Here is a 26,171-nt window from a genome sequence, read left to right on the forward strand (position 1 = left end):
CTCCTGCCCGATCTGGATGAAATTTTTGCGGCAGATAAAGTACAGGATTAACATGAAGTTAGGCCTTGGATCCGGAGCTCAGCTAAGTGTGTCCGCTCATGTCAGCTTCCGGCCACGCCCCCCAATATATCCTGTATTTAATCCCTGGATATCTACAAAACATAGATTTACAATTAACATGATCACATATCCAGAAACAAACTTGTCATCACTGGGTAGATGCCAACATTGGGATTGTAATGATCTATCTGTGAAGAACGCACTGATGCTGTAAAATACTGTAGGACCTTAGATTTACATGGCACTGCATGGGGTATATGCTGCTGAGACAGTGTTGCAATAAAAAGTAAGTGAACCCTTTGGCACTGCCTGCATTTTTGTACTGATTACTAATACCATGTGGTCTGATTGTTATTCAAGTCATAATTAGAGGCAAACATAATCTATCTAAACTAATAGCACACAAACAGTTGTACCGTTCATGTCTTTTATTGGGCACATTGAGTAAACCTGACATGTGTTTTGACCAAAATAGTCTAAGGCCTCATGCACACGACCGTTGTTTGGGTCCGCATCCGAGCCGCCGTTTTGGCGGCTCGGATGCGGACCCATTCACTTCAATGGGGCCGCAAAAGATGCGGAAAGCACTCCGTGTGCTGTCCGCATCCGTGGCTCCGTTAAAAAAATATAACATGTCCTATTCTTGTCCGCGCTTTGCGGACAAGAATAGGCATTTATATTGCCGGCACCAGTTCCGTTCCGCAAATTGCGGAAGGCAACACGGGCGGCTTCCGTTTTTTGCGGATCCGCGGTTTGCGGACCGCAAAAAACGGCACGGCCGTGTGCATGAGGCCTAACAGCCAAATTCACAGCAACAGAAAGTCCCCATGCTACTGGGTGTTGCACCACATGGTGACCTCTGCTGCAACACAAGTTCGGCAGCCCAAAAGCACCCCCCAGTGGTGGAAAACATTTAAATCGCACTCCTACCTTCAGCTGATTTTGGGTAGACAACTGAGATCTGAAATGCTTCATTCCTGAAAAGAAATGCAAAATTCTTCTGACTCCTTCTTGCAGAAGGTCAGTACGATATATCTCAACTGCCTTGGCGAGTCGCTGTTTCTTTCTCCGACACTCGTGAACATATGCCAACCAATAGTCAAAAACCTAAAAAAAGGAGATTTTTGTATAACTTACCAGTAAAATCTCTTTCTCGCTCTTTATTGGGGGGGACACAGAAACCGTGGGTATAGCTATGTCCTCTAGGAGGCGTTGACACTAGTAAAAGCTGTTAGCGCCTCTCCCGGCAGCTATATTTCCTCCAGCCTGGAGAGAGAGCTTCAGTTTGTGAATACGCAGTAGGAGAAGCAAGCCAACCAAAGAGAAAAACATGGAACACCAACCATGCCAAAAGACCCAACAGGGGTCTAACCAGCAACTGCCACACTGTGGCCGAACAACAATACTGGGTGGGTGCTGTGTCCCCCAATGAAGAGCGAGAAAGAGATTTTACTGGTAAGTTATGCAAAAATCTCCTTTTATCGCCAATATTTATTGGGGGACACAGGAACCGTGGGACGTTCAAGAGCAGTCCACGGGAAGGGAAAAACCACAGACCCATGGAAGCAAGCGGCCCTGCTGGTAGCTAAGAAACTGCCGCCTGCAAGACCTTGCGGGCTAAGCAGCGGCTGCAGATGCATAAGAATGCACCTGGAAAATTTTCTTGAATGAGTGTAAGGAGGACCGGAAGCCGCATTACACAACTGAGCAGCCGAGGCGCGATGCCTCAAAGCCCAAGAAGCGTCCACCGTTCAGGGGAGCGAGCCGTGACACTTAAGGGCGGAACGGTACAGCAATTGCAGACCGAATCCATTGTGCAATTGCCCCTCGGAGGCCGCCAATCTGTTGCGTAGAACCTCCGGATGACAAAAAAAGGGGGGTTCCATACGCCGGAAGGGACTGGAGACTGCCAATAATGATGTAACTCCCTGTCTTAGGGAGTGAAGGAGAGGGACAGTGAAGGAAGGACAATTTCTACATTGAAGTGGAAGACAGAGACCACCTTCGAGAGAAAAAAGGAATGAGCCAGAGAACCGCCTTATTCTTGTGAAGACCCAGGAAAGGGTTCTCTGCAAGAGAGCACCCCCAACTTGAAACACCCGTCTGATGGATGTGAGAGCCACAAGAAAAAACTACCTTCTAGGACAGGAGCCGGAGAGAAATATCTCCCCAAGGGCTCAAAGGGAGAAGACTGGAACTCTGAGATAACTATATTCAGATCCCAAGGCGGGAAAGGACGGTACGGAGGAACCGTATGTGCCACTCCCTGAAGAAAGGTTTTAATGGGCACCAGGGGAAGCCACGCCATCAACCAAGACCCTAAATGCCGATGTAAGACCAGACCGTAAAGAAAGGTCGTCTGAGTGGCAGTGACAAGGGACATCTCCTAGAAGGAGAACGAGATCGGCGTACCACGCGCGACGGGGCCAATCCAGAGCAACTAGGATTTGTCGGAATGCCCTCCATCTGATCCTCCGTAGAACCCTGGGTAGGAGAGAAGAAACACGTAAGGAGGGAGAAACTCCCGCCAAGGAGATGTCAGGGCATCCATGTCGTATGTTTCTGGAACTCCTGCTCGGGAGTGAAGGTGGGGAGCTTTCGTGTAGATACCGTTAGCACACCCAGACTAATGGAAGGAGTCCCTATAGCAGGAGGGATGTGGAGGGTGCCACAGCCCACCAGTTGGGACCGGAGCGTGCCTGGAATGGAAGGTCACTAAAAGAATACCCCGTGCAGATGCAGATAAGGGAAGGTAGTAACATAGGAACTACTAAGGCATGCGGGGTGTCTATGAATCTTGATCTAGAGGAGGAAAAGGACAGGGGAAGAATAGGCTAGGTCCAAGCCCATTTCCCGTAGAGACTGGTGCTATACAGAAGTAGCTAAGGATTTCAGTTGTAGAGTCCATCACCTGACGCTAAACAGACAGACCCCAAGTATGTAGTGGTATGCAATACCGCTCCCACAGTAATAGCTAGTGCTCGCCCCGTCAGCTGAGAGGGAGGCCTGAGACTATCCGTAGAAGCCACGTACCATACTGCCTCAGTTTAAATAGAGCAACCTTAAAAACTCTACCTGGAACGACGCTGAACAGGAGCAACTGCCAAGCTGGCGCCAGGGTAGGGCCCCTGCTTAGGGGATGACCCGCTGCAGCGACCACGAACTCAACCATTAGCGAAAGGCTGCACCTGAGGAGGAGAACACGCTGTAGCTGCTACCAGAGCGCCAGCATAACCATTTTCCCAGAGAAGGAGGAGTGGTGGATAGATAATACAGTCAGTGAAGCAATTGACTCGCTGGAACGTACTCACCATATATGTGCAATGGTGTACGCACTACTACTGATGTGGACAATATTATGACCGACTGGAACAATGAAGACCCATGACACACCCCCAGGACACAAGTGATGCTAGCAGACCCCCTGAGAAGACAGAGGAGTTATAATCATGGCCAAAAAATCTGAAGATATTCAGTTATTCCCCCGCTAGTGGATCACTTGCGAAAGGGAGTAAGGCAGGCAGGAAGCACAGTGATGTGTAACACTCCGGCTATGGGAGGATAGCGCGACAGTCGGACCGTATCCAATGGTGGTGCAATTACCCTACCTATGGAAGGTGGAATGCGTACGGAGTACTTAAGCCAGTGGTAGGGAAAATACCCCACCTAGGAAGGAGGGTTAATGCCCATGGCGAGAACTAGTGCATATGGTGAGTCCTGTACCCTTTGGGAGTGCAATTAGCACCTAAGTAAGGGGGTAATGCATACAGCACACCATGTAAACAGAGATGATGTCATCCCGCCACCTGTGGAAGGAGCTAATGAATACGGCAGGTACTGAACCCAGTGGAGATGCAATTCAACCACCTACAGAAGGGGGAATGTATACGTCCGGCACTGAAATCAATGTTATTGTACTTCGTCCACCTATGACAGGGGACAATGTATAAGGTCAGTACTGTATCCCAAAGTAGTGCAATTACTCCGCCAAAGGAAGGGGGTAATGCCAACGACAAGTGCTGCTGGCCACCGTAGACGCAATCTTAGGAGATTGCTTCGGATTCATGTCAGGGTCTGAATCAGTGATTCCCCTCCCTCGGACGGACCCGCTCCTGTGAGAGAGGGTGCGCCTGAGCATGACCCGGAAAGGAAGGGAGGGGGTGCGGAGATGTTCGAGAAGATGACCTGCTGTGGTCCGCTAGTGCGCAGGTCTGCACCTCAGAATCTCGCCCCTGGCAGTTGCGGACTGCGCAGGAGGGGGCTTAGCAACCAAACCACCCAGGAGGTGGAATGGGAACAGAGGTCCTGTATAAAATTGCGCCGGCTGAGAATCACGACTCGGGAGGGTGGATTTGGAAGTTCCAGTTTCCTCCCACTGGAATCGCACAGGTGAGGAATTATCAACCAAACGACCCAGGAGGGTGGATTGGGAATCCAGAGGTCCTCCACTGTATGGCGCAAGTGGAGAATTATCAACCAAACGACCCGGAGAGTGGGTTTGGAATACTTTCGTTGTCCTCCACGTGAAGTACGAAGGTGGAGAATTATCAACCAAACGACCCCGGAGGGTGGATTGGGAATCCAGAGGTTCTCCGCTATATTGAGCAGGTGGAGAATTATCAACCAAAACAGCCCAGGAGGAGGGATTGGGATCCTGCAGTGGTCCTTCACTGGATTGCGCAGGTGGAGAATCAGCAACCAAACGGCCCCGGAGGACGGATTGGGAACCTGCAGTGGTCCATCACTGGATTGCACAGGCGGAGAATCATCAACCAAACGGCCCCGGAGGACGGATTGGGATCCTGCAGCGGTCCGTCACTGGATTGCGCAGGTGGAGAATCATCAACCAAATGGCCCCGGAGGACGGATTGGGAACCTGCAGTGGTCCATCACTGGATTGCACAGGCGGAGAATCATCAACCAAATGGCCCCGGAGGACGGATTGGGATCCTGCAGCGGTCCGTCACTGGATTGCGCAGGTGGAGAATCATCAACCAAACGGCCCCGGAGGGCGGATTGGGTCCCCCTTACCCGAGATAGGACACGACCGGGTGGCCCTGCGGCTGAGGGGGACCCGAATGGACGCACATTCCCTTTATTATTATTTTAAAAAAAATGAATACTAGGAAGCCGGCCTCAATGATAGGCAGGAAGGAGTTAAAATCCTCCACTCATGAAACGGCCCCAGATCATCAGGTGCCGGCCTAAGAATGGTGGTGGCCAGGAAAGGTTAAGGCAGTCAGGAGGACCAGGACCAGGACCAGGAGGACCCCCCCCCCCCCCCCCGCCGAATGTTGCACCGGCCGTGTCAGAGACCTGCCGGACTGACTGGGGGCGTTCACCCCGCAGATGACAGGCGGGTAGGGCAGAGAGAAGCGCGGGCCGGAACACCGATGCTTGTGCATGGCCGATCGCGCTGCAGTTAACCCCTTCCAGAGTGGCGCGCCGGCATCCGCTCCAAGGGGTGTAAATTGTGGTAGGTGTCGGGGAGTGGGGATTGCGCAGGTGAGCCTGCTCTGCATGTGTGACCGAGCGGTCGGACCAGCGGTCCGCTCGGTCCCCACATGCCCGCCGGCCACCGCTACAGCCACCAGGGAAGCCTGTTCACTCCATGGAAACGACCCCGGAGGGTGCACTGCGCCGCAGGCAACTCCCTCTATTCAGCAACCCCGTGCAGCCGCCCTTCTCCTTTGCTCTAGGCCTCCACTGGAGTCGCCGAGCTTAGGCATATCGCAGGGGGAGGTGGGTAAGACCAGAGATGGTTGCCGACCAGTGACTATGTCGGACGCCATCTTTTTGAATAATGGCGCGGGCATTTCCATTAACCCCCGATGGAGTGGACGTAACTCCCTGCCTTCTCCTCCCCCTGAACCTTGCCTAGTAAGGGGGGAACTAGAAAGCCACAACAGGGATTGCCCCTGGAAGGGTTAAACTGGCTAGAGATGCCACGAGGTAGGTGGCATGCCTTAATCGTACGTGCGCTTGGGCCCCTGAGTGATAATGAAACGAGGGAGGGAGGGGGAAGAGGGTTAATACTTACCTATTCCCGTGTACTCACCTCATCCTGCAGCCATCTTCACCCCTCCTCTAGTCCAGCAGGGTCACCCCTGCAGCTACTGGCACCGTAGTGGCAGGACGCTGGAAAAGGGGGGCTTGGATGGGTGACCCCTTGGCTGGCGGGATGCAGGGGAGCGAGGCTGCCCTTGTCCACCTTGTCTTCTGTGGGGGAGGCAGCAGTGTGGGTGACCGGCACTGGCGCAACTCGACCCCGGGAGAACAGTGAGGCGAGGCGTCCCTGTTTGCCCATCTGAAAAAGAAGGAAAAAAAATTAACTAAAATAAAAAATCTTCAGGAGATCCCTGCAGAGCAGGGAGGTCTTGCCTCCTATTGACACTAGAAAAAAATTTAAGCTCTCTCTCCAGGCTGGAGAGGGTATAGGTGCTGGGGGAGGAGCTAACAGCTTTTACTAGTGTCAACGCCTCCTAGAGGACATCGCTATACCCACGGTTCCTGTGTCCCCCAATGAATATGGGCGAGAAATAATGCTATTAGTCTACCATATATGTGATTAGTTTATCTCTATATTTGAACAGGATAATACCTTCCCCTGCAGGTTGATAGACCAGTGCCACAAGGCATGTACCGTCTGTTTATCCTGCTGCCTTTTCTCCAACAGCTGTAATATAAATGCACAAGTATTGGGCATATTTCCAAGTAAAGCATAATAATCAAAAGTCTGTAAACCAATGCACTTTACCAACTGGTGCCATCTTTTCAGGTGATATAGGCATAGTCTGTGTCCAGAAAAGATCATCTGCTGTCGCTGAAGAAGCTGTGTAAGAAGCAAAATAATGTACTCTATGAAAATCTTTATTGGATTGGGACATCAGTACTTCCAGTTGAAATAAAAAATGTGAATTTACTGAAATTGGTGTATGATCAACTTCATAGTTACAAAATCACAGAAATCTAGAAAACCACTATATATTACTCATTAGATCATGCAGTAAAAAAAAAACAAAAAAAAAAACATGTCGCTGGTTTGCACAATAAAGTGGGGATATTTTTTTCATAGCTAAGAAAAGAAAAAATCCTTTTAAACCAGCCAGATTAATAAATATTCTGAATTGCTGGAGGGTGTTGGAAAAGGATTGGGTAAGAAACCTTCAGGAATACAGCCTAAAGCAAAATGTTAACATGAAATATTCCTCAGTGAATGTGAACCTCCACTTATGCAGTTCTGGGCTGGAAACAAGTACGGTAACTAATTATTCAATATGGTGGACTAATGAAATTCCATGCTATGTCACCACTTATTCCCACGGGTTAACACAATGATTTACAATAAAGAGGTGGTAAGAGTTAATTTTCTTCTTTGTCCATGTTTAGTGTGCGATTCTGAGGAAAGGCTGCTACATAATGTATGTTACTACTTACCATTTTTCTTAAACACAAAGCATGGTCCATTTTCCACTTTTCAAGACAAATCATTAATAATTTTCTTCCATGATGCTTTGCAGCAATCTCCATCTTCAGTCGCTCTGCCTTCATAGTTTGACTGTGTTCTTTCCAGTACAAGAACATGTGTCTGACTTTCCCTGAAGTATGGGGGGACAGTAAATTAACAAAAGCCAATGTAATACAGCTTAGCAAGCTTGTTCCATTTATTACCTTTCTGCAGGCACCCAATTGCCACATTTACTTCGCTGGAGGTTTGTTCTCTATTACATGCCTGGATATATGCAGCCTCTCTCCATGATTGCAAAACCTGTAAAATGAATTGGTCAATGGAACTGACCAAACTGATGGGCATAAATCTTAGGCATGAAAATATACCTGTTTCAGTATCATAATTCTATGGTGATGTTCAGCAATGGCGGTCTGCTTTCTTTCCCGTATTTGAGCAGCTGCTTGATTCCTCCAAGTGCTTAGGGCAGCGCTAAACATACAAACACATTGAGGTCTTCTAGGACAACTTTATATCTATCTATATATCTATCTATCTATATATCTTTATATAGGTTTAGTTTCTTTGATGTATATACACAGCTACACTGAAACGCTTGACACCAGCCCACCATATACATACAGCAGGTGAACCAGGTCCTTAAAGAGTCCCATTATAAATATTTTATCTGCATTCAGGACCCCAAACACTGCATATTTTTGCCACAAATACCCGCTTTTTATGTCAGCACTTTCCTTCAGCTCATCAGAGCAGGGTGGTTACATGCAGAACTTCCTGCTTTCCTCAGCTTACTGCCAGATTTGCTAAACAAACCCTGCATGCTCTGAAATATTTCAAAAGGCTTGCTCCGCATGTCACGACTCCTAACATATAACATCACAGAGCAAAGCATGTGGGTTTGATTATAGTGAACCCAGCAGAAAGCTGAGGAAAACACAGAAATCTGCATGTAAAAATCCTGCTCAGATGAGCTGATGCAAAGATCAGGGGATGGAAAGTGCCAATATGAAAAACAGGTATTTGAGACAGCATTGATACATTGTTTGTAGTACTGAATGCAGATTAAAATAATTATGGAATAGGAAAACCTCTTTAAAATCAATGCATCAAATATGAGCAGAAGAGTTTAAATCTGCAGCCCAAGTAAGTAGACAGCTGATCATCAGGTGCCCGGCTATCAGAGACTGCTGAGGACTCTGGAGAGAAGTGGTTTTCCCTACTTCTGTCTTCTCTTTTATTTACAGCACTCAACAAATAGGCATCTATTGGTCCCAGTGATTGCTTGACTGCTCTTGTGGTCATCAAAATGCCGGTAGCAGGAGGCTGCTGCTAGGTCCAACTAACCCCAGCACAGCCCTGACAGCGGCAAAAAAGTTGATGGAACAGGGCTGATTTCCCCTTATAACTGGAACAGCTGCGTAGACCAGTTACAGTGAGAAAGTACAGCATGAGAAAACAAAATTAACAAAGTCTCCCAATGGTCTTTTTTGACCATTATGAAAGCGGTCATTAGAATGTGGGTGTCCTAACCGCACACAGTGGCAGGACGTAGCATGACCTTACACAGTACACAGCGGGACCTGAAAGAAGCAATGGAGCCATGTGTCCTGTATCTGCGTAAGGTACGTTTTTTTTGTAACGTTTGATCTGAGGTCTGATGGGGGCCCCAATCTGAGGCTGAGTGGGGCTGGGGGGTGCGATCCGAGTCTGATAGGGGCTGATTTGAGACTAAGGGAGGATGGGGGGGGGGGGGGGGTCTGATGGAAAATATTTTCCTCCTCCAAATCCTAGGCGAGTCTTATGGTACAAAAAAAATACAGTAATTAGATGTGCAAACAGTAATAGAAATCCATTATTTATGAATTCCTTGATGTCAGCACAGGGGGTGTACTTACTGCATGATACGTTCTTTTTGTTGCCTCTCTTTGCTGGCCACCTGATGCAAAATACTCTGGATATTCCTATGGTAATGCTAAAAAGAAGAATGACCCATGATATTCTCAAACATAATGAAAGTTATTTGTGAAAATACAGTTATACTAACGTATGTTCACACAACAGATTTCAGCAATGATTCTGAGCCAAAAATGGTGCGGCATCTACGCTTAAGGATTGCTTAAGGGCATTTTTACATGTCCATTCCTGGTGTGGCTACCTCGCAGATATTACAGCAAACCCTAGCAGGAGTTTGCTCACAGTTCTGCTCCATTCAGTGGTGCAAAACTTTCTGTGAGGCCGTAGCATTTCACACGAAAAGCCAAGGCAGAAACAGATGTCATTTCACATAAGGAATATGCAGCAGATGTCAAAATCTACCATGTGAACATTCCCTTATGTTCCATTATGTTTTATGTTGGTTTTATTAAAAGTGTAAAATGAAGTCTTTAAAGTTGTGGTAATGCATACCTACCTTCCATGCATACAGAATGTTTCTGAGCAGCCGCTGCTGATAGTGTACATCCGCACAATGAAGCGTCTGCCGGTTATGATGTCTGTAAACTACAAACTGCCACCAAAACAGACATGCTTACAATAATATACGAGTGAACCAATATTTTAATAATGTGAAGTAAGCAGAGCTTTCTTTGACATTACTCAACCATTTGATCATTCTACAAATCATACGCTACATACATTTTAGGAACAAGTATCTCCATAGATGACCATGGTCCTTAGAATGGTAGACATTCATTTTGGCAATAGAAATCTAAGTCCAAGCATCCAACCTCCTGGCTTCACATTCCCTACCAACAAAACCATAACTACTGGAGTACTTAACTATCTAGTATGTTAAACGGTCACAGCAGGGGAAAGGGATCAGAGTTATGTAAAATATGTAAGTATGCCCCCATTGTAATATAGAGTTGCCTGCAGAGTATTTTAGCAGCTGTAGGACTGCTGACAAGTTTACCCAGCAATGGCATCTAGACATTATCGAATCATTGTAGGCGATCCATTAAAAATTAAGGAAGTCATTTATCAAACTGGTGTAAAGTAGAACTGGCTTAGTTGCCCTTAGCAACCAATCAGATTCCTCCTTTCATTTTCTAAAGGAGCTGTCCAAAATGAAAGGTGGAATCTGGTTGCTATGGGCAACTAAGCCAGTTCTACTTTACACCAGTTTGATAAATGACCCCCTAAGTTGATATAATTTACACATCTCACCAGCCTCCACTGATTCCAAGCTTTCTTTTGACAGAGTTGTTGGTGGTGACACAAAGCAGATTCTTCTTTGGAGCGCCTGAGACATGGCAAAAAAGAATGCAATTTTGGTATATATACACACACATATCTATATAGCTCTATCTTTCTACACACTGTATAGATAAATGGGCATCATTTTACTCACTCACATCATTTTATTCACAAGAGTCGCAGCCCATACAAACAGCTGATGGGCGGGGGTGCCTGGAGTCAGACCCCCACCGAGCTGATATTGATCACCTATCCTAAGGATAGATCATCAGTATCCTGACACTGCGCAACCCCTTTAAATGAATCATTTTTGTACATCATAACAGAATTTGTGAAATGAATTAGTAACTCCAAAAGAAGGCTATGTTTTTGCTATCTGTCCCAAAAGTAATTGTACGTATGCCGTCAGTGGCCTCATTAGACCACATGAATTCTATATATAATTTAAGGAATCCATTGTATCACAATGAAAACAATGAATAAAAAAAATGGAGCTCAAACAAGACTAGCACATATAAACTTCCTGCATAATAGACAACACGTTTTACCTGTTACCTGTAAATCCATAATTAGTTTATGGAATAAACCAGTGGTGCCCAACCATTTTCCTTCTGAGGGCCGCACTAGACATGGTATAAATTTTGCGGGCCAGAACCAGGTAGTTTGCCAGAAAGAAATGCAAACACTGTGAGGGGGCACGTGTGAGCATTACTAAAATACATAATACGTAGGCCTTCAAATCTGCGTTGGAGGCTGCGTTTGGAGCCTCTGCTGCAGATTCTGTCGAAAGACCAGACAAAAAAAGCCTTATATGTAGCACTTTTGTGTCCGGTAAAAAAGACTGGATCCGAACGGAAACTGAACAGATCCGATCATAGTCGGTGGAGGCTGTTCACCTTCTTCCCTGTGGGGTGACACGAAGAGGGGGAAGCAGGGTCACTAGTGAGGTGACACGAGGAGGGGGAAGCAGGGCCACTAGTGGGGTGACACGAGGAGGGGGAAGCAGGGTCACTAGTGAGATGACACGAGGAGGGGGAAGCAGGGTCACTAGTGAGGTGACACGAGGAGGGGGAAGCAGGGTCACTAGTGAGGTGACACGAGGAGGGGGAAGCAGGGTCACTAGTGAGGTGACACGAGGAGGGGGAAGCAGGGTCACTAGTGAGGTGACACGAGGAGGGGGAAGCAGGGTCACTAGTGAGGTGACGAGGAGGGGGAAGCAGGGTCACTAGTAGGGTGACAGGAGGAGGAGAAGGAAGCAGGGTCACTAGTGAGCTAACAGGAGGAGGGGGGAGCAAGGTCACTAGTGAGGTAACAGGAGGAGGGGGAAGCAGGGTCACTAGTGGGGTGACAGGGGGAGGGGGAAGCAGGGTCACTAGTGGGGTGACAGGGGGAGGGGGAAGCAGGGTCACTAGTGGGGTGACAGGGTCACCGGGGACCAGTCACATGAGTCCACGCTCCTTACCTCTCCAGCGGCCCTGTCATGTTGCCCAAGGTCTTCGGGCAGTGTGCTTCGCTCTCCTTACTACAGCCACCATGGGAGCCGGCCCCTCCTCCTTCCAGCTCCCGCCGTCTTCCCCTGCCTGACCCGACTTGTAATGCTCTGGCGCGCTCATACCAACCAAAGACAAAGCTCCTTGCTGTAAGGAGCTTTTTTATTGGCTATTTCAGGCACAGGCAGCATCGCTGCGCTGCTTGTGCTGTTCACAGCGCTCACTGTGCTGATGAATGTGGGGAAAAAGTCTAAGGCGTATTTATGAATGTGGGGAAAAAGTCTAAGGCGTATTGGTACACCTTAGTCTTTTTCCAGGGAGTCGCATGGGCCACATGACACAGCTTCGCAGGACGGATTTGGCCCAAGGGCCGTAGGTTGGGCATCACTGGAATAAACTATTACATTTATCTGCAGTGAACCCGTGTTCTTACTCTGCTTTTATATCTTCAACATATTCAGTCCATGTGTGGAATGCTATAAAAAGCAGTCTCCTGCAGTAGTGTTCTGAGGCCAACATAATCCCCTCACGTTCTGCATAAAGAGCTGCGAGACAATTTTTCCACGTGTGCCAGTATTGTTCGATCAACCTCGAATTGCACTGCAGAATAGCCTAGAATTACAGACAGGACAATGTGAAATCAAGATAAGAGTGTGTTCCAAGTTTGTGCTTCAATATTTATCTCCATACAAAGTGTTAATCTAAACTAGAATTTATGCCAGATACCATTTTGATTAGGCATCTGGTTTATAAAAAGCCCAGTGTCAGTAAAACAGAATAAAAAACATTATCACAGAGGAATATGGTATGGTACCTGAATGCCTTTTTATCGTGTTACCAACTATCTTGATGCCCATGAAGATTGGATTTACTTATTATTGATCCCCTGATGAACCAGCAGTGTTAAAACTGGGGAAACGCGTCGGGACGATTTTCTTGACCCACCTGGCAGGGCCATTACAGGTTACAGAGAGGGCTTAACCACCGAGAAGTGGGGTCGCCCCTTTCGGGGCGGGTGCTCCGCTTGTAGGCATATGTAGCCACTAGGGACTTAACAGGGTTATCTCTCCCCACATCCTGACCTCACTTCTCATGGGCCTAATACTGAAACTGTAAGTCCGTACATCTTCAATTATTTGGAATGCATCTTTCATAAGACATCCAAAGTAAGGTTCTGCTATATACATTATTTTTTTTGGCACAATATGTTTTGTGGGAAAATATTTTGATATTAAAAATAGTAAAAGTTACGTTTTATTGAAAAGTTTAATCTTCCTCTGATATTTTTATTGATACTTTTCCACATAATCAAACTGTCAGTGATATTTTTTAGAATGAAAAACAGGACAGGCTGGTATAATATGAAATAATATAGTTAGGGTTATTAAAGGGGCTGTCCCGACTAAGTGCTGGCCCCAGGGGGCTGGATGTATGAAAACTGCAGAGCAGGCCGGCGTTCTGCTGTTTCCTTAGCATCCACTGCAGTGAATGGGAGCTACGTAAACAACGTAGCAGAACTCCCGAGTTACGGAAATAGTCTTGCTTGCTGTGCTACACTATATGCGTAGCAGAGCGCCGGCCCGCCTGTCAGTTTCCTTATCCCTGGCCAACTGGAGATGTCGTTGTGGAAACAGTGAGATGGGATAACCCATTTAAGGTTGAACCTTCTAACATGTCAAGATTAGGTTAAAGATTTGGTTATTTTGTATGGTTTTTAGGTTCCAAGGGAATATACTGTATAATGCACTCACCATCCTCTCTGCTAAACGAGTCTCCTGTTGATGTTGCAGTTTCTTACTCCAAGTGAGGAGCACTCTTCTCTGTACACAAAAACTGATGAATAAACAAAAACAATAGGACTAGTAAGCATAGAAGGTGTTTCTCATCTTAAGCATTTATGGCATGCATAGGAAAAAAAAAAAAAAAAAAAAGAGAGAGACCCAAAAGGAGCAACCCGCAACTATCAGGAAAGCGGGTCCCCAGTGACCCAATGAACAGGGGTTGACTTTCCAATTTAAATCAAATAAGAGATGGCCGCGCTTGCATACGGCTCTCTCCATTGCAATCTATAAGTGCTACAGAGAGGGACAAGTGATGGTCTAACAGACTTAAAAGGTGAGAGTCACATGCAAGTGCAGCCACCTCTCTATTATTTTAATGGGAAAAACATTTGCTACAAATCGACATATGAGGGTCACAGGATCCCCATTTCCCAGTAGGTGTTTTTATTACTAGTGATTTACACACTTGTTACACGTGTGCTTGCACACAGCCTTTGAATCAAAATGTGTCTGCATTAGATCAGACTTTTCCTAACTCATTAGCTCAGGATTCTATCAGGACTGTTGTGCCTAAACAGAATCCGATGCTTATGCAAGTGAATAGAGTAATTTATATTTTAATAATATAAACTGCAGAAGTATGTTATTCATTATAAATGTGAATTCCACACATTGATGAGAGCTACTAATTTGAATTTGCTGGCACCTCCAATGCAGAAAAATAAAATGATTTTACCATCAGTATAAAAATCTATCTTCCTTTCATTGGGGAACACAGGCAAGACCATGGGTACAGCTGCAGACACTTAGCTTCTCCCATCAGCTATACCCTTCCTAGGAGACTAAGTGAAAACAGTTTGTACAATGGCAGTAGGAGAAGCATAACCATTAAAGGAACCATATAAGCAAAACAATCCCCAAACTGGCAAAAGCCTTTATAGGAAGAAAATATAGACTGGTTCAGGGCTATCCCCCCCCTCCCTATTGAAAAAAAGAGAAGGCAATAATAAAAAATAATTTTTCTTATCAGAGTCACACTGGCAAAACCAAAGCACTCCCGATGGTAGGGGTTCCAAAGCAGTCCCAATGGTGGGAGAAAATTTAGGGAGAAAAGGGGAGTGCAACCAGAGAGTCAACACCTGCAAGACTTTGCACTCAAAAGCCACATCAGCGAATGCAATATGTAGAGATGATCAGGTAGCTGCCTTACACACTTGGAGGGCTGAAGGCCAGTGACCCACAGCCTAAGAGGCCCCTACCGCCTGAGTTGAATGAGCAGGGATCCAGAAAGGAGGTTCTGCTAGCCTCTGAGATGGCCAAACAAATCCAATGAGAGATAGTAGGTTTTGACACAGTCAGTCCTTTCTTAGGTCTGTCTGGTGTCACAAAGAGAGTCTGACTTCTGAAAACAAGAGATCTGAGAGAGATAGAGTCTCCCCCAGAAATACACTAGCTCCAACAAAATAATTGCTGTGTATAACCAATCATATGATAAGTGATCAACTGGCGCTTCATCATATATAAGATCGCAGCGGTGTTGTAGCAGTCCCGTACCTGCTATAAAGGATACTGTGCAGGCAAGCTGTACAAATCACAAATTGAAAAAATGAATATAACACTGCGCGCTACCGATAATTATATAAGGTATATTGGAGTGGGCAGCCGGCAACCTGTATAGACCATCTACTACTACAGCATACAATACCGCCAAACACGCTATAATATGTCAAAGGTCCTACCTTGACACACGTGTGTTTGCAGCGGTGCAATGTTCTGCAGCGGTCCTCTTCTTGTATTCTCTGTATGAAGCGAGAGAAGTAAATCCAAGGGGAGGGGATGGCCAGCATAGGCTAGTAGGTATTAGTAGATTATAAGTATTGGCAAAAACTTGCCCCGGCCGGTGGCAGAGTATTCCCGTTACCTGTGGATTAGTGCTCACGTCTGAGCCAGTGACGTCACCGCAAGTGAGCTACAGGTTGTAGTGGGAGTCAAACTTCCAACGCGTTTCTAGTACAGGCGGTACTCTTCATCAGGGAACGTTACACCCACTACGTATGTTCTCATTATTTATAGTATATGCTGTGCCTTACTCCCTCCTCCCCATAGTAATTATTACTAATCAAAACCAAATAGCTCAATTTCTGAGTTAAGGCCCTTTGGGAATAAAGAAAAATGAAAATAAAGAAAAAGGAGAATCAGAAATGAAGGATAAAATGCCACCTATCATAATCCCCTACAATACACAAACCCACATCCTCAGAAAAATTGTTAGGAAATACTGGGATATATTGAAAGAGGATAAAATTGTAGTCAACCTCATACCAGCAAAACCAGTGTTTATATATAAAAGGGCAACTAACATAGGCAACAAGGTTGCCTCAACTAGTAAAGGAGCAGGTATACTAGGCAAAAAGAGGAATATTCTGAGCAATCTCCCACAGGGCTTCTTCCCGTGTAAAAAATGTGCCCCATGCAAAAGCAGAGCAAAAAATACAGTGAAAACACAATACATAAATAACTATGAGGGTAGTTTTGAACAGGAGATAAGGGGTCATATCTCCTGCAACACAGAAGGGGTTATTTATGCCATCAAATGCCCCTGTCACAAACTATACATTGGACGCACCAAAAGAAAATTAAAAAAACTGATAAGTGAACACATGAATAATATAAGAAAGAAATCAACAGAACACCCCCTATCTAGGCACTTCACTGAATTACATGACGGAAAAATAGAAGGCATGTCTTTCTTGGGCATAGAAAAGATAGAAATGGATGCCCGTGGTGGAGACTTCATCAAGAAGCAATCGAAGAAAGAGACAGAATGGATATTCAATTTAGATACTATGTTGCCAAAGGGCCTTAACTCAGAAATTGAGCTATTTGGTTTTGATTAGTAATAATTACTATGGGGAGGAGGGAGTAAGGCACAGCATATACTATAAATAATGAGAACATACGTAGTGGGTGTAACGTTCCCTGATGAAGAGTACCGCCTGTACTAGAAACGCGTTGGAAGTTTGACTCCCACTACAACCCGTAGCTCACTTGCGGTGACGTCACTGGCTCAGACGTGAGCAATAATCCACAGGTAACGGGAATATTCTGCCACCGGCCGGGGCAAGTTTTTCCCAATACTTATAATCTACTAATACCTACTAGCCTATGCTGGTCATCCCCTCCCCTTGGATTTACTTCTCTCGCTTCATACAGAGAATACAAGAAGAGGACCGCTGCAGAACATTGCACCGCTGCAAACACACGTGTGTCAAGGTAGGACCTTTGACATATTATAGCGTGTTTGGCGGTATTGTATGCTGTAGTAGTAGATGGTCTATACAGGTTGCCGGCTGCCCACTCCAATATACCTTATATAATTATCGGTAGCGCGCAGTGTTATATTCATTTTTATAACCAATCATAATATCCACATCAAAACAAACCCCATAAATACACAGCGCATAATTATTCCAAATTAATATTTTATTAATTTTATGTTAAATAACATTTAAAATCTAGTAGCAGCGGCATACATATACAAAAGGAAAGAAAAGAACCACAAGGGACATACAGAAAAGGGAACCCCTTGATGAATTTGGCACTAATGTTTAGTACCTCTTCCCCACCATTAAAAGGGATTGGATAAATACCCAAAATTGCGTAGTGCAAACCCTTACATGCACAAATACATTGGGGGGGGGGGGGTATATCAAATACTAGAAGAAGGACCCAGCTTCGCACGGATATATTTCATTTAATGTTTGTATGTGTCGTTAAAAGATCGACAGTACCCCGCCCCTTTAACAGTGAACTCCACAGCCCCCCACCCGTAACAGTGCCCCGCCTCCTTAAAAACGAGATTTTTGTATAACTTACCAGTAAAATCTCTTTCTCGCTCTTTCCTTGGGGGACACAGAAGACCTTGGGTATAGCTCATCTCCCTAGGAGGCGTGACACTAAGTGAAGACTGTTAAGCCCCTCCTCCACAGCTATACCCTCAGCCTGGAGAGAGAGACTGCCAGTTGCGTGTCCAAGTAGTGAGAAAAGGCAAAGTCCAAAAAGTGGAACCAACAAGCCAACTACCCAAAGGGTAAAACAAACTCGGAAACAGTCAGAGAAGAACAAAGAATGGGTGGGTGCTGTGTCCCCCAAGGAAAGAGCGAGAAAGAGATTTTACTGGTAAGTTATACAAAAATCTCGTTTTCTCGCCCAGTTTCCTTGGGGGACACAGAAGACCTTGGGACGTTCAAAAGCAGTCCAAAGGGGGAGGGACCACAGCACCAAGGCGAAGCACCCGAAGGCAACAAAAAACCGCCGCCTGCAGACCAGGCGGCCCAAGGCAGCATACGCCGAAGGCCGAGTATGCACCCTGTAGAACTCGGTAAGGTGTGCAAGGAAGACCAGTGACCACCTTACAAATGCATGGCCGAAGCCTAATGCCTCCGGCCCAGGAAAAAACCGACAGCTCTGGCAAAATGAATGGTGACACCAAAAGCAGAACCCTGCCCTTGGTGCGACAACCACAGCAAGAGCCACACTGAGAAAGCGGAGGAAAGCCACCCTGGAGGCCCTCAACCCTTTGCGCGGACCTCCTGGGAACACAAGAGACCGAACGTCGACAAGAGTCGGAGATCTCCAAGTAAAAAACTGCAAGGCCCAAACAATCGTCCAAATCGGTGAAGTGTCCGTTCCCGGGGGTGGGAAGGGGAGGACGACTGCCTCAATGAAATGAAGGACAAACACCACCTTCAGAAGGAAGGAAGAGACGGAATGGAGAACAGCCCTGTCCTGGGGGAAGACAGAAGGCTCGGAACAAGAAGGGCCGCCACTCAGGCACCAGTCAGAGACACGATGGCTACAGAAACCCAACCGTACAGGACAGAAGGAGTAGAGAGGACTTCTGTAACGGCTCCAAGGAAAAATTGGAGCGCCAAGAGCCCAGTATGTAGTTCCCAGGACGGTAACGGAGGGCAGTACAAAGGAACCCCAGAGCCGCTCCATGGAAGAAGTTCCTGACAGGCCCAGAGGGTCGGGGAACGCTGAAAGAGGAAGGACAGGAACGACACTTGATACCTCAAGCAACGGAGTCCCAGCCCCAGGTCCAGGCCGGGCTGGAGAAAGACAGAACCATGGAGAGAGAAAGGCAGAGTGGGGGAACGCCCAGCTTCCCACAGAACCCCAGGTAAAGTCCTAAGTCCTACCACAGATCCTGGACGAAAACTCGGCTAGAAGCGAACACTAGCGAGCTCACTAGAGTCGCCTGGGCAAGCGGGCGAAAACCCAATGATCAGTAACACGGGCAGAACGGTCGGTAGAACTGGTCCCGTCGGCCCCGAACAATGTTGTCCCGTATCCACCCGGAGTGGGGGAGCAGACGGACAGGAACCGAAGGGTCCGCCCAGCAACCGCCCGAAGCCAGGACAAGACAGGCTAAAGCCCAAGCCGATGTAGCCACCACAGGAAGACGGACTAAATGGTAGTCCTCCCAAGTTACCGAGAAGGTAAATCCATAGCAGAAACATTGCCTAGAATGGAAAAAACGCAATCTGCACCCAGCGGGAGGACAGAACGCGGTAGACCCGTTAGATAGGTACACAGCTAGTACAGTCAGTGTGGACAAGACACCAGAACCATCCACCTGAACAACCATGCTCTTCCCAGAGGGGAGGGCAGAGAAGGAACATCCTCTGAAGCGTGGCCGGAACAGAAGCCACATCGGAGAGATCCGTACCGAGTGGGAGCCAAACAGAACCGGCGAGAAAAGGCAGTCGAGACAGAGGCCGGGATAACACCCTCCAAAAGAAAGGAGGAGTGGGCATAGAGAAGCCATAGGACAGCTCAAAAGCAGAACCCCGCTACACTGAGACGCCCGGTTCACCGCTTCGCAGAAGGCGAATATCCTGAAGAACTCAAGGTGGATGTCCTCCGGACCTGGGTAAGCGAGCACCCAAGAGAAGTTGGGTGACCTTCCCAAGAAGAGCGGCCCGAACCTGGTAGAAGGAAATAGTAGTAGGCGAGGGGACCGTAGTCCCGCCAGAGCCAACATAGAATGCGAAGGGCGCTGCAGACAGCACTCTCGACCATGTGACCACTAGCGCAGGGAAACAATGCTGCGGGAAGACGAATGGGTACGTGTCTAGGAACCACGAACACTCCCCGGCGGAAGGGCCAACGAAATGAATGAGCACCGCCCAGCTCGGAGCAGTAGCGAGCAGGTAGAGGCCGTCTACTTATATATAAGGCATTCCTTTATTGTTTGTTGGACAACACCTTAGGCTTACACAGGTGGACAGAATGATCTCTTTAGAGAATAGTGCAAGGCTTGCTGCAAACACCGTCTCCCAAGAGAAAAAAATATGTCGCAGGAGGAAAGGAGGGATACGTACGAGTAGCCCCGTAAGCAGTGAGAAGGCCAACCCACCTACGGGACGAGAAGGTATACACGGCCCAAACAACGCACAAAAACGTCCACTCACTGCAAAAATATCACTCAGCGAAGGCCAGCCAGAGTGCCACAGTATCTACGGAAGTGCAAAGTGCAAACTGAAAAGGAGTTATGCACAAGACTAGTATGGTATGCGATGGAACGCAAAACTGACCGCCCCGAAAGGGGGGAAAAGTACCTGGCAAATTGCAGTCGGCAAGGGTGCAAAAGCCCGCCCCAAAAAAAAAAAAGGGGGGGAATGCCCAAGGCCGTACCTGCGTCAGAGAAGTAGGGCATACCATACTTCGCCCCGAAGGGCGCCATGCACATAGCCACACAGTATCCAGCAGGAATGCAGGAGGTCCACCTAGTGAAAGGGGGACATGCACAAGGCTATCCTAGCATTAAGTGAGTGTGCAACAACTCACCCAACACCGAAACTTCGTGAGAGTGTAACTACTCCCAATGAAGGGGAACATGTGCAAGTCCAATACGGCACATACAAGGACAGCCTTGGATCTCGTGAGCGTGCAAAATTCCGCCCATGGAATGAGGGGTGGTCACGCACAAGGCCAGCACGGTATCCAATGGGAGCGCAAGCGTTCCACCCATGTTAGAGGGCCATGCTCAAGGCCAGCAACGTATCCGGTGAGAGTGTAGTATGCCGCCCAGAAAAGAGGGGGGGGGGGGTCATGCACACGGTCAGCATCGCATCCAGGGAGAGTGCGATCAGTCGGTGAGAATGTGTGCATGTCACCTGAAGGAGGCGTGCCCATGGCCGGCAGCGAATCCAGTGAGAGTGCGTACACCGCCCACGGAAGAGGGGTCATGCATATGGCCGGCAGCGGATCCAGTGAGAGTGCAAGCACCCCGCCATGTATGGGGTTCATGCACATGGCCAACAACGTACCGGCGAGAGAACATCACCGACCGAGGGAGTGTATGTATGCCGCCACAGGGAAAATCCAATGAGAGTGCATCATACCACCTATGGAAAGTGGTCATGCACATGGCTGGCAGTGAATCCAGTGAGAGTGCCAAATGCCGTCCACGGAAGAGAGTCATGCCTATGGGCGTCAGCGAAATCAGAGAGTGCAGCATTCCGCCTATGGAAGGGGGTCACGCACATGATCGGCAACGAATCCAGTGAGAGTGCAGCGTTCCACCAATGGAAAGGGATCGTGCACATGGCCAGCACCGTATCTGGTGAGAGTGCAGTATTCCGCCTAAGAAAAAGGGGTCATGCACAGATCGCAACGAATCTAGTGAGAGTGTAGCGTTCCGCCTATGGAAGGAGGTCGTGCACATGGCCAGCACCGTATCCGGTGAAACTGCAGTAGTCCGCCAATGAAAGGGGGATCATGCACAAGGCCAAACCGTAGCCAGGGAGAGTACAGTATCCCGCCCAGGAGGGGGGTCCCGCACATGGCAGTACCATAACTGAAGAGGGTGACGAATGCTGCCTACAGAAAGGGCCGCATGCACTTGACCAGCGCCGTATCGTGAGAGAGGGCTAGGAGGGTAAAATGACCCTGGCATCGCCGCAGCCGGGGAGTGCGACATGCCGCCTAGGGAAGGGGGGCATGTACTGACATGAGGCTGCAGCGTCCTGCGCAGCCCACAAGTTATATATATATATAAAAAAAAAATTTTTTATTTTTTTTTATATATATATATACAGGGAGTGCAGAATTATTAGGCAAGTTGTATTTTTGAGGATTAATTTTATTATTGAACAACAACCATGTTCTCAATGAACCCAAAAAACTCATTAATATCAAAGCTGAATATTTTTGGAAGTAGTTTTTAGTTTGTTTTTAGTTTTAGCTATTTTAGGGGGATATCTGTGTGTGCAGGTGACTATTACTGTGCATAATTATTAGGCAACTTAACAAAAAACAAATATATACCCATTTCAATTATTTATTTTTACCAGTGAAACCAATATAACATCTCAACATTCACAAATATACATTTCTGACATTCAAAAACAAAACAAAAACAAATCAGTGACCAATATAGCCACCTTTCTTTGCAAAGACACTCAAAAGCCTGCCATCCATGGATTCTGTCAGTTTTTTGATCTGTTCACCATCAACATTGCGTGCAGCAGCAACCACAGCCTCCCAGACACTGTTCAGAGAGGTGTACTGTTTTCCCTCCTTGTAAATCTCACATTTGATGATGGACCACAGGTTCTCAATGGGGTTCAGATCAGGTGAACAAGGAGGCCATGTCATTAGATTTTCTTCTTTTATACCCTTTCTTGCCAGCCACGCTGTGGAGTACTTGGACGCGTGTGATGGAGCATTGTCCTGCATGAAAATCATGTTTTTCTTGAAGGATGCAGACTTCTTCCTGTACCACTGCTTGAAGAAGGTGTCTTCCAGAAACTGGCAGTAGGACTGGGAGTTGAGCTTGACTCCATCCTCAACCCGAAAAGGCCCCACAAGCTCATCTTTGATGATACCAGCCCAAACCAGTACTCCACCTCCACCTTGCTGGCGTCTGAGTCGGACTGGAGCTCTCTGCCCTTTACCAATCCAGCCATGGGCCCATCCATCTGGCCCATCAAGACTCACTCTCATTTCATCAGTCCATAAAACCTTAGAAAAATCAGTCTTGAGATATTTCTTGGCCCAGTCTTGACGTTTCAGCTTGTGTGTCTTGTTCAGTGGTGGTCGTCTTTCAGCCTTTCTTACCTTGGCCATGTCTCTGAGTTTTGCACACCTTGTGCTTTTGGGCACTCCAGTGATGTTGCAGCTCTGAAATATGGCCAAACTGGTGGCAAGTGGCATCTTGGCAGCTGCACGCTTGACTTTTCTCAGTTCATGGGCAGTTATTTTGCGCATTGGTTTTTCCACACGCTTCTTGCGACCCTGTTGACTATTTTGAATGAAACCCTTGATTGTTCGATGATCACGCTTCAGAAAGTTTGCAATTTTAAGAGTGCTGCATCCCTCTGCAAGATATCTCACTATTTTTGACTTTTCTGAGCCTGTCAAGTCCTTCTTTTGACCCATTTTGCCAAAGGAAAGGAAGTTGCCTAATAATTATGCACACCTAATATAGGGTGTTGATGTCATTAGACCACACCCCTTCTCATTACAGAGATGCACATCACCTAATATGCTTAATTGGTAGTAGGCTTTCGAGCCTATACAGCTTGGAGTAAGACAACATGCATAAAGAGGATGATGTGGTCAAAATACTCATTTGCCTAATAATTCTGCACGCAGTGTATATATATATATATATATATATATATATATAACAGAAAGGGGAGCCACCTACAGGAGCACTGGGGGGTTTCATACAGGCCCATCTGAAGCCGGCCTGTACCCAAAGGGTTAAACAGGGATCCGGCCAGGAGGGCGGCGCTGCGATCCCCTGGGGGCAGCCATACAGGCCCATCTGAAGCCGGCCTGTACCGCGGCGCTGCGATCCCCTGGGGGCACCCATACAGGCCATCTGAAGCCGGCCTGTACCCAAAGGGTTAACAGGGATCCGGCCTGGAGGGCGGCGCTGCGATCCCCTGGGGGCGGGGGAACCTCCCGGCGGGAAGAATTCCCGCCTGGAGAAGTTCCAGCCCCCTCCAACAGAGGCCGGAATTTTGCGGCCTAGTAATTGTAGGCCGTGAAGCCGGGGCCTAAATTATTAGCGGCGCCCGGCTGACCGGGGCCGCACAGTATTCAAGTACCGGCCGGGGAACGAAGCGGCGCATGCACATGCCGGCCGCGGGTGCCCACCCCGCGGGCCGGAAGAGCCGGGGACCCGGATAGAGCGCCGGGATCGCGGCCGTAAAGCCTGCGGTGCCCGGCCGACCGGAATGTTCCGACGGTCGGCCTGGGGCTGATGAAGCATAGCGCTCATATTGCAGGCCGCGGGTGCCCACCCCGCTGCCCAGAAGCGAGGACCCTGCGCTCGGCAGCCATTTTACCCATGGAGCGGGCCCTGGCTTATAACAGCGCACCATGTGGCCAACAGCCACAACCACCTTGCCCTTGGGCCGGTGCCCGTGAGGGCAGAGGAGGGTCAGGAGCAGCAAGGCTCTGGCCCTGAAGCAGTAGCCGGTAAGAGGGAGGGGGACCCTGAGACCGGGTGCCTGTGAGGGTGGGACGCCTGCATAACCCCTCTGTCAGGGGCAGCTAGTTGCGGACCTCTGCAGCTCCCCAGGCATTCTTCTTGTAGGGAGAAGGGTGCCAATGACCTATGGAGGCCAGGAGAGAGGGAGCAGAATGTCGCCCTGCGGCAGCCCAGGGGCCAGCCTAGGTCTAGCAGGGACAGAAGGGTCCATAGGCCCAGTATAGGGTCAGGCACGCAGGAGACCGGGGGGGACGGGGACGTTGGGCTGGAGAAGCCAATCTCTCACCATAGACGTCTTCACCCTCGGTCCGTTCCAGCAGGGTCGCCCCTTCAGCTACTGGCACCGTAGTGGCAGGACGCTGGAAGGGGGACTTGGCGTGCGGGCGACCCTTGCGCTGGCGGGATGTAGGGGAGCTGGGCTGCCCTGATCCACCTTGCCTTCTGTGGGGGAGGCAGCCGTGCGGGTGACCGGCACTGGCGCAGCTCAACCCCGGGAGAAACAGAGAGGTCTAGTGCGTCTCTGTTGTCCCTGATGATCTGGAACAAAAAGAAAAGAAAAAAGTAAAAATCTAAAATTTAAACAAGGAGAAACCAGCCCTGCGGAGCAGGGAGTGTCTTGCCTCCTTGGACACTAAGCAAAAACTGGCAGTCTCTCTCTCCAGGCTGAGGGTATAGCTGTGGAGGAGGGGCTTAACAGTCTTCACTTAGTGTCACGCCTCCTAGGGAGATGAGCTATACCCAAGGTCTTCTGTGTCCCCCAAGGAAACTGGGCGAGAAAATGGGATCTCCACAGCAGCCCATCCCCTTAACTTTGACCTTCACAGCAGTCCGCCCCTTTAACAGGGAGTTTCACAGCACCCCACTCCCTTGACAGTAACCTCCTCAGGGGTCCCCCCCCTTAAAAGTGACTTATACAGCACCCCCCCCCCCTTAACACTGACCTTCATAGGGGACCGTCCCCTTATCTGTGACCTCCACTGTTCCCTGCCCCCTTAACAGAGACCTCCACAGCACCTGTCCCTTTTACAGTGACTTCCACAGTACCCTGTTCCCTTAACAGTGACCTCCACAGTACCCCGCTCCCTTAACAGTGAGCTCCACAGCAGCTGCCCCTTTAAGGCTAGGGCTACACGACGACATGTGTCGCGCAACAATTTTTATAATGATAGGCTATGGTGTCACACTGCGACATGCTGCGACTGCGACACGACAGCCACAAAAAATCCATCCAAGATGGATTTTTCTGTGACTGTTGCGTCACTGTCGCAGCATGTCACAGTGCAACACCAAGCATAGACTATCATAAAAATGGTCGTGCGACACATGTAGCCGTATTGTCGCATGTAGACTTAATGTCGCACGACACATGTCATCGTGTAGACCTAGCCTAAAGCGGACCTACAGCAGTGAAGAAAAATGGCTGGGTTGTTATGGAAACCTGGAGTAAAACTGTGTGTATGTGGAAACTAGAGGCCTGCGAGCTTCTATTGGCTGATAAGGGACATGTGACCGTGTGTATGGCAGTTGGGATATGAAGAGAAAGACTTGCCGGCTTGTATTGGCTAATGCAGGTATCTTTTGGGGATTATCTCAGGAACGGTACAGAGAGCTGAGACCTGGTCTAAAACCTTCCCGGACACCTTATGTACCTGTGTACCAAATTTGGT

The 26,171-nt window shown here is 48.1% G+C and overlaps 1 protein-coding gene across 5 annotated transcripts in view; it reads right to left on the reverse strand.

Annotated features, from left to right (window-relative positions):
• The window catches only part of SFI1 (SFI1 centrin binding protein), an 87,400-nt gene that overhangs the window by 36,853 nt on the left and 24,376 nt on the right, over positions 1-26,171 (reverse strand). For 4 of the 5 annotated variants that reach the window (XR_005776176.1, XM_040416448.1, XM_040416447.1 and 1 more), the window contains exons 15-25: positions 13,965-14,046; positions 12,647-12,825; positions 10,694-10,769; positions 9,939-10,034; positions 9,424-9,500; positions 7,897-7,999; positions 7,732-7,828; positions 7,498-7,658; positions 6,818-6,892; positions 6,662-6,736; positions 991-1,167 (exon numbers count right to left, since the gene is read on the reverse strand). Coding sequence is in view for 4 of the 5 variants with exons in the window: in XM_040416448.1 (XP_040272382.1) it covers positions 991-1,167; positions 6,662-6,736; positions 6,818-6,892; positions 7,498-7,658; positions 7,732-7,828; positions 7,897-7,999; positions 9,424-9,500; positions 9,939-10,034; positions 10,694-10,769; positions 12,647-12,825; positions 13,965-14,046 (1,198 nt within the window). In the remaining variant the exon portion in view is untranslated. The remainder of the gene's footprint in view (positions 1-990; positions 1,168-6,661; positions 6,737-6,817; positions 6,893-7,497; positions 7,659-7,731; positions 7,829-7,896; positions 8,000-9,423; positions 9,501-9,938; positions 10,035-10,693; positions 10,770-12,646; positions 12,826-13,964; positions 14,047-26,171) is intronic. The other variant, XM_040416449.1, reaches the window with a different exon arrangement.

Source organism: Bufo bufo, chromosome 2 (genome assembly GCF_905171765.1).
Source record: "Bufo bufo chromosome 2, aBufBuf1.1, whole genome shotgun sequence".
NCBI lineage: Eukaryota > Metazoa > Chordata > Amphibia > Anura > Bufonidae > Bufo > Bufo bufo.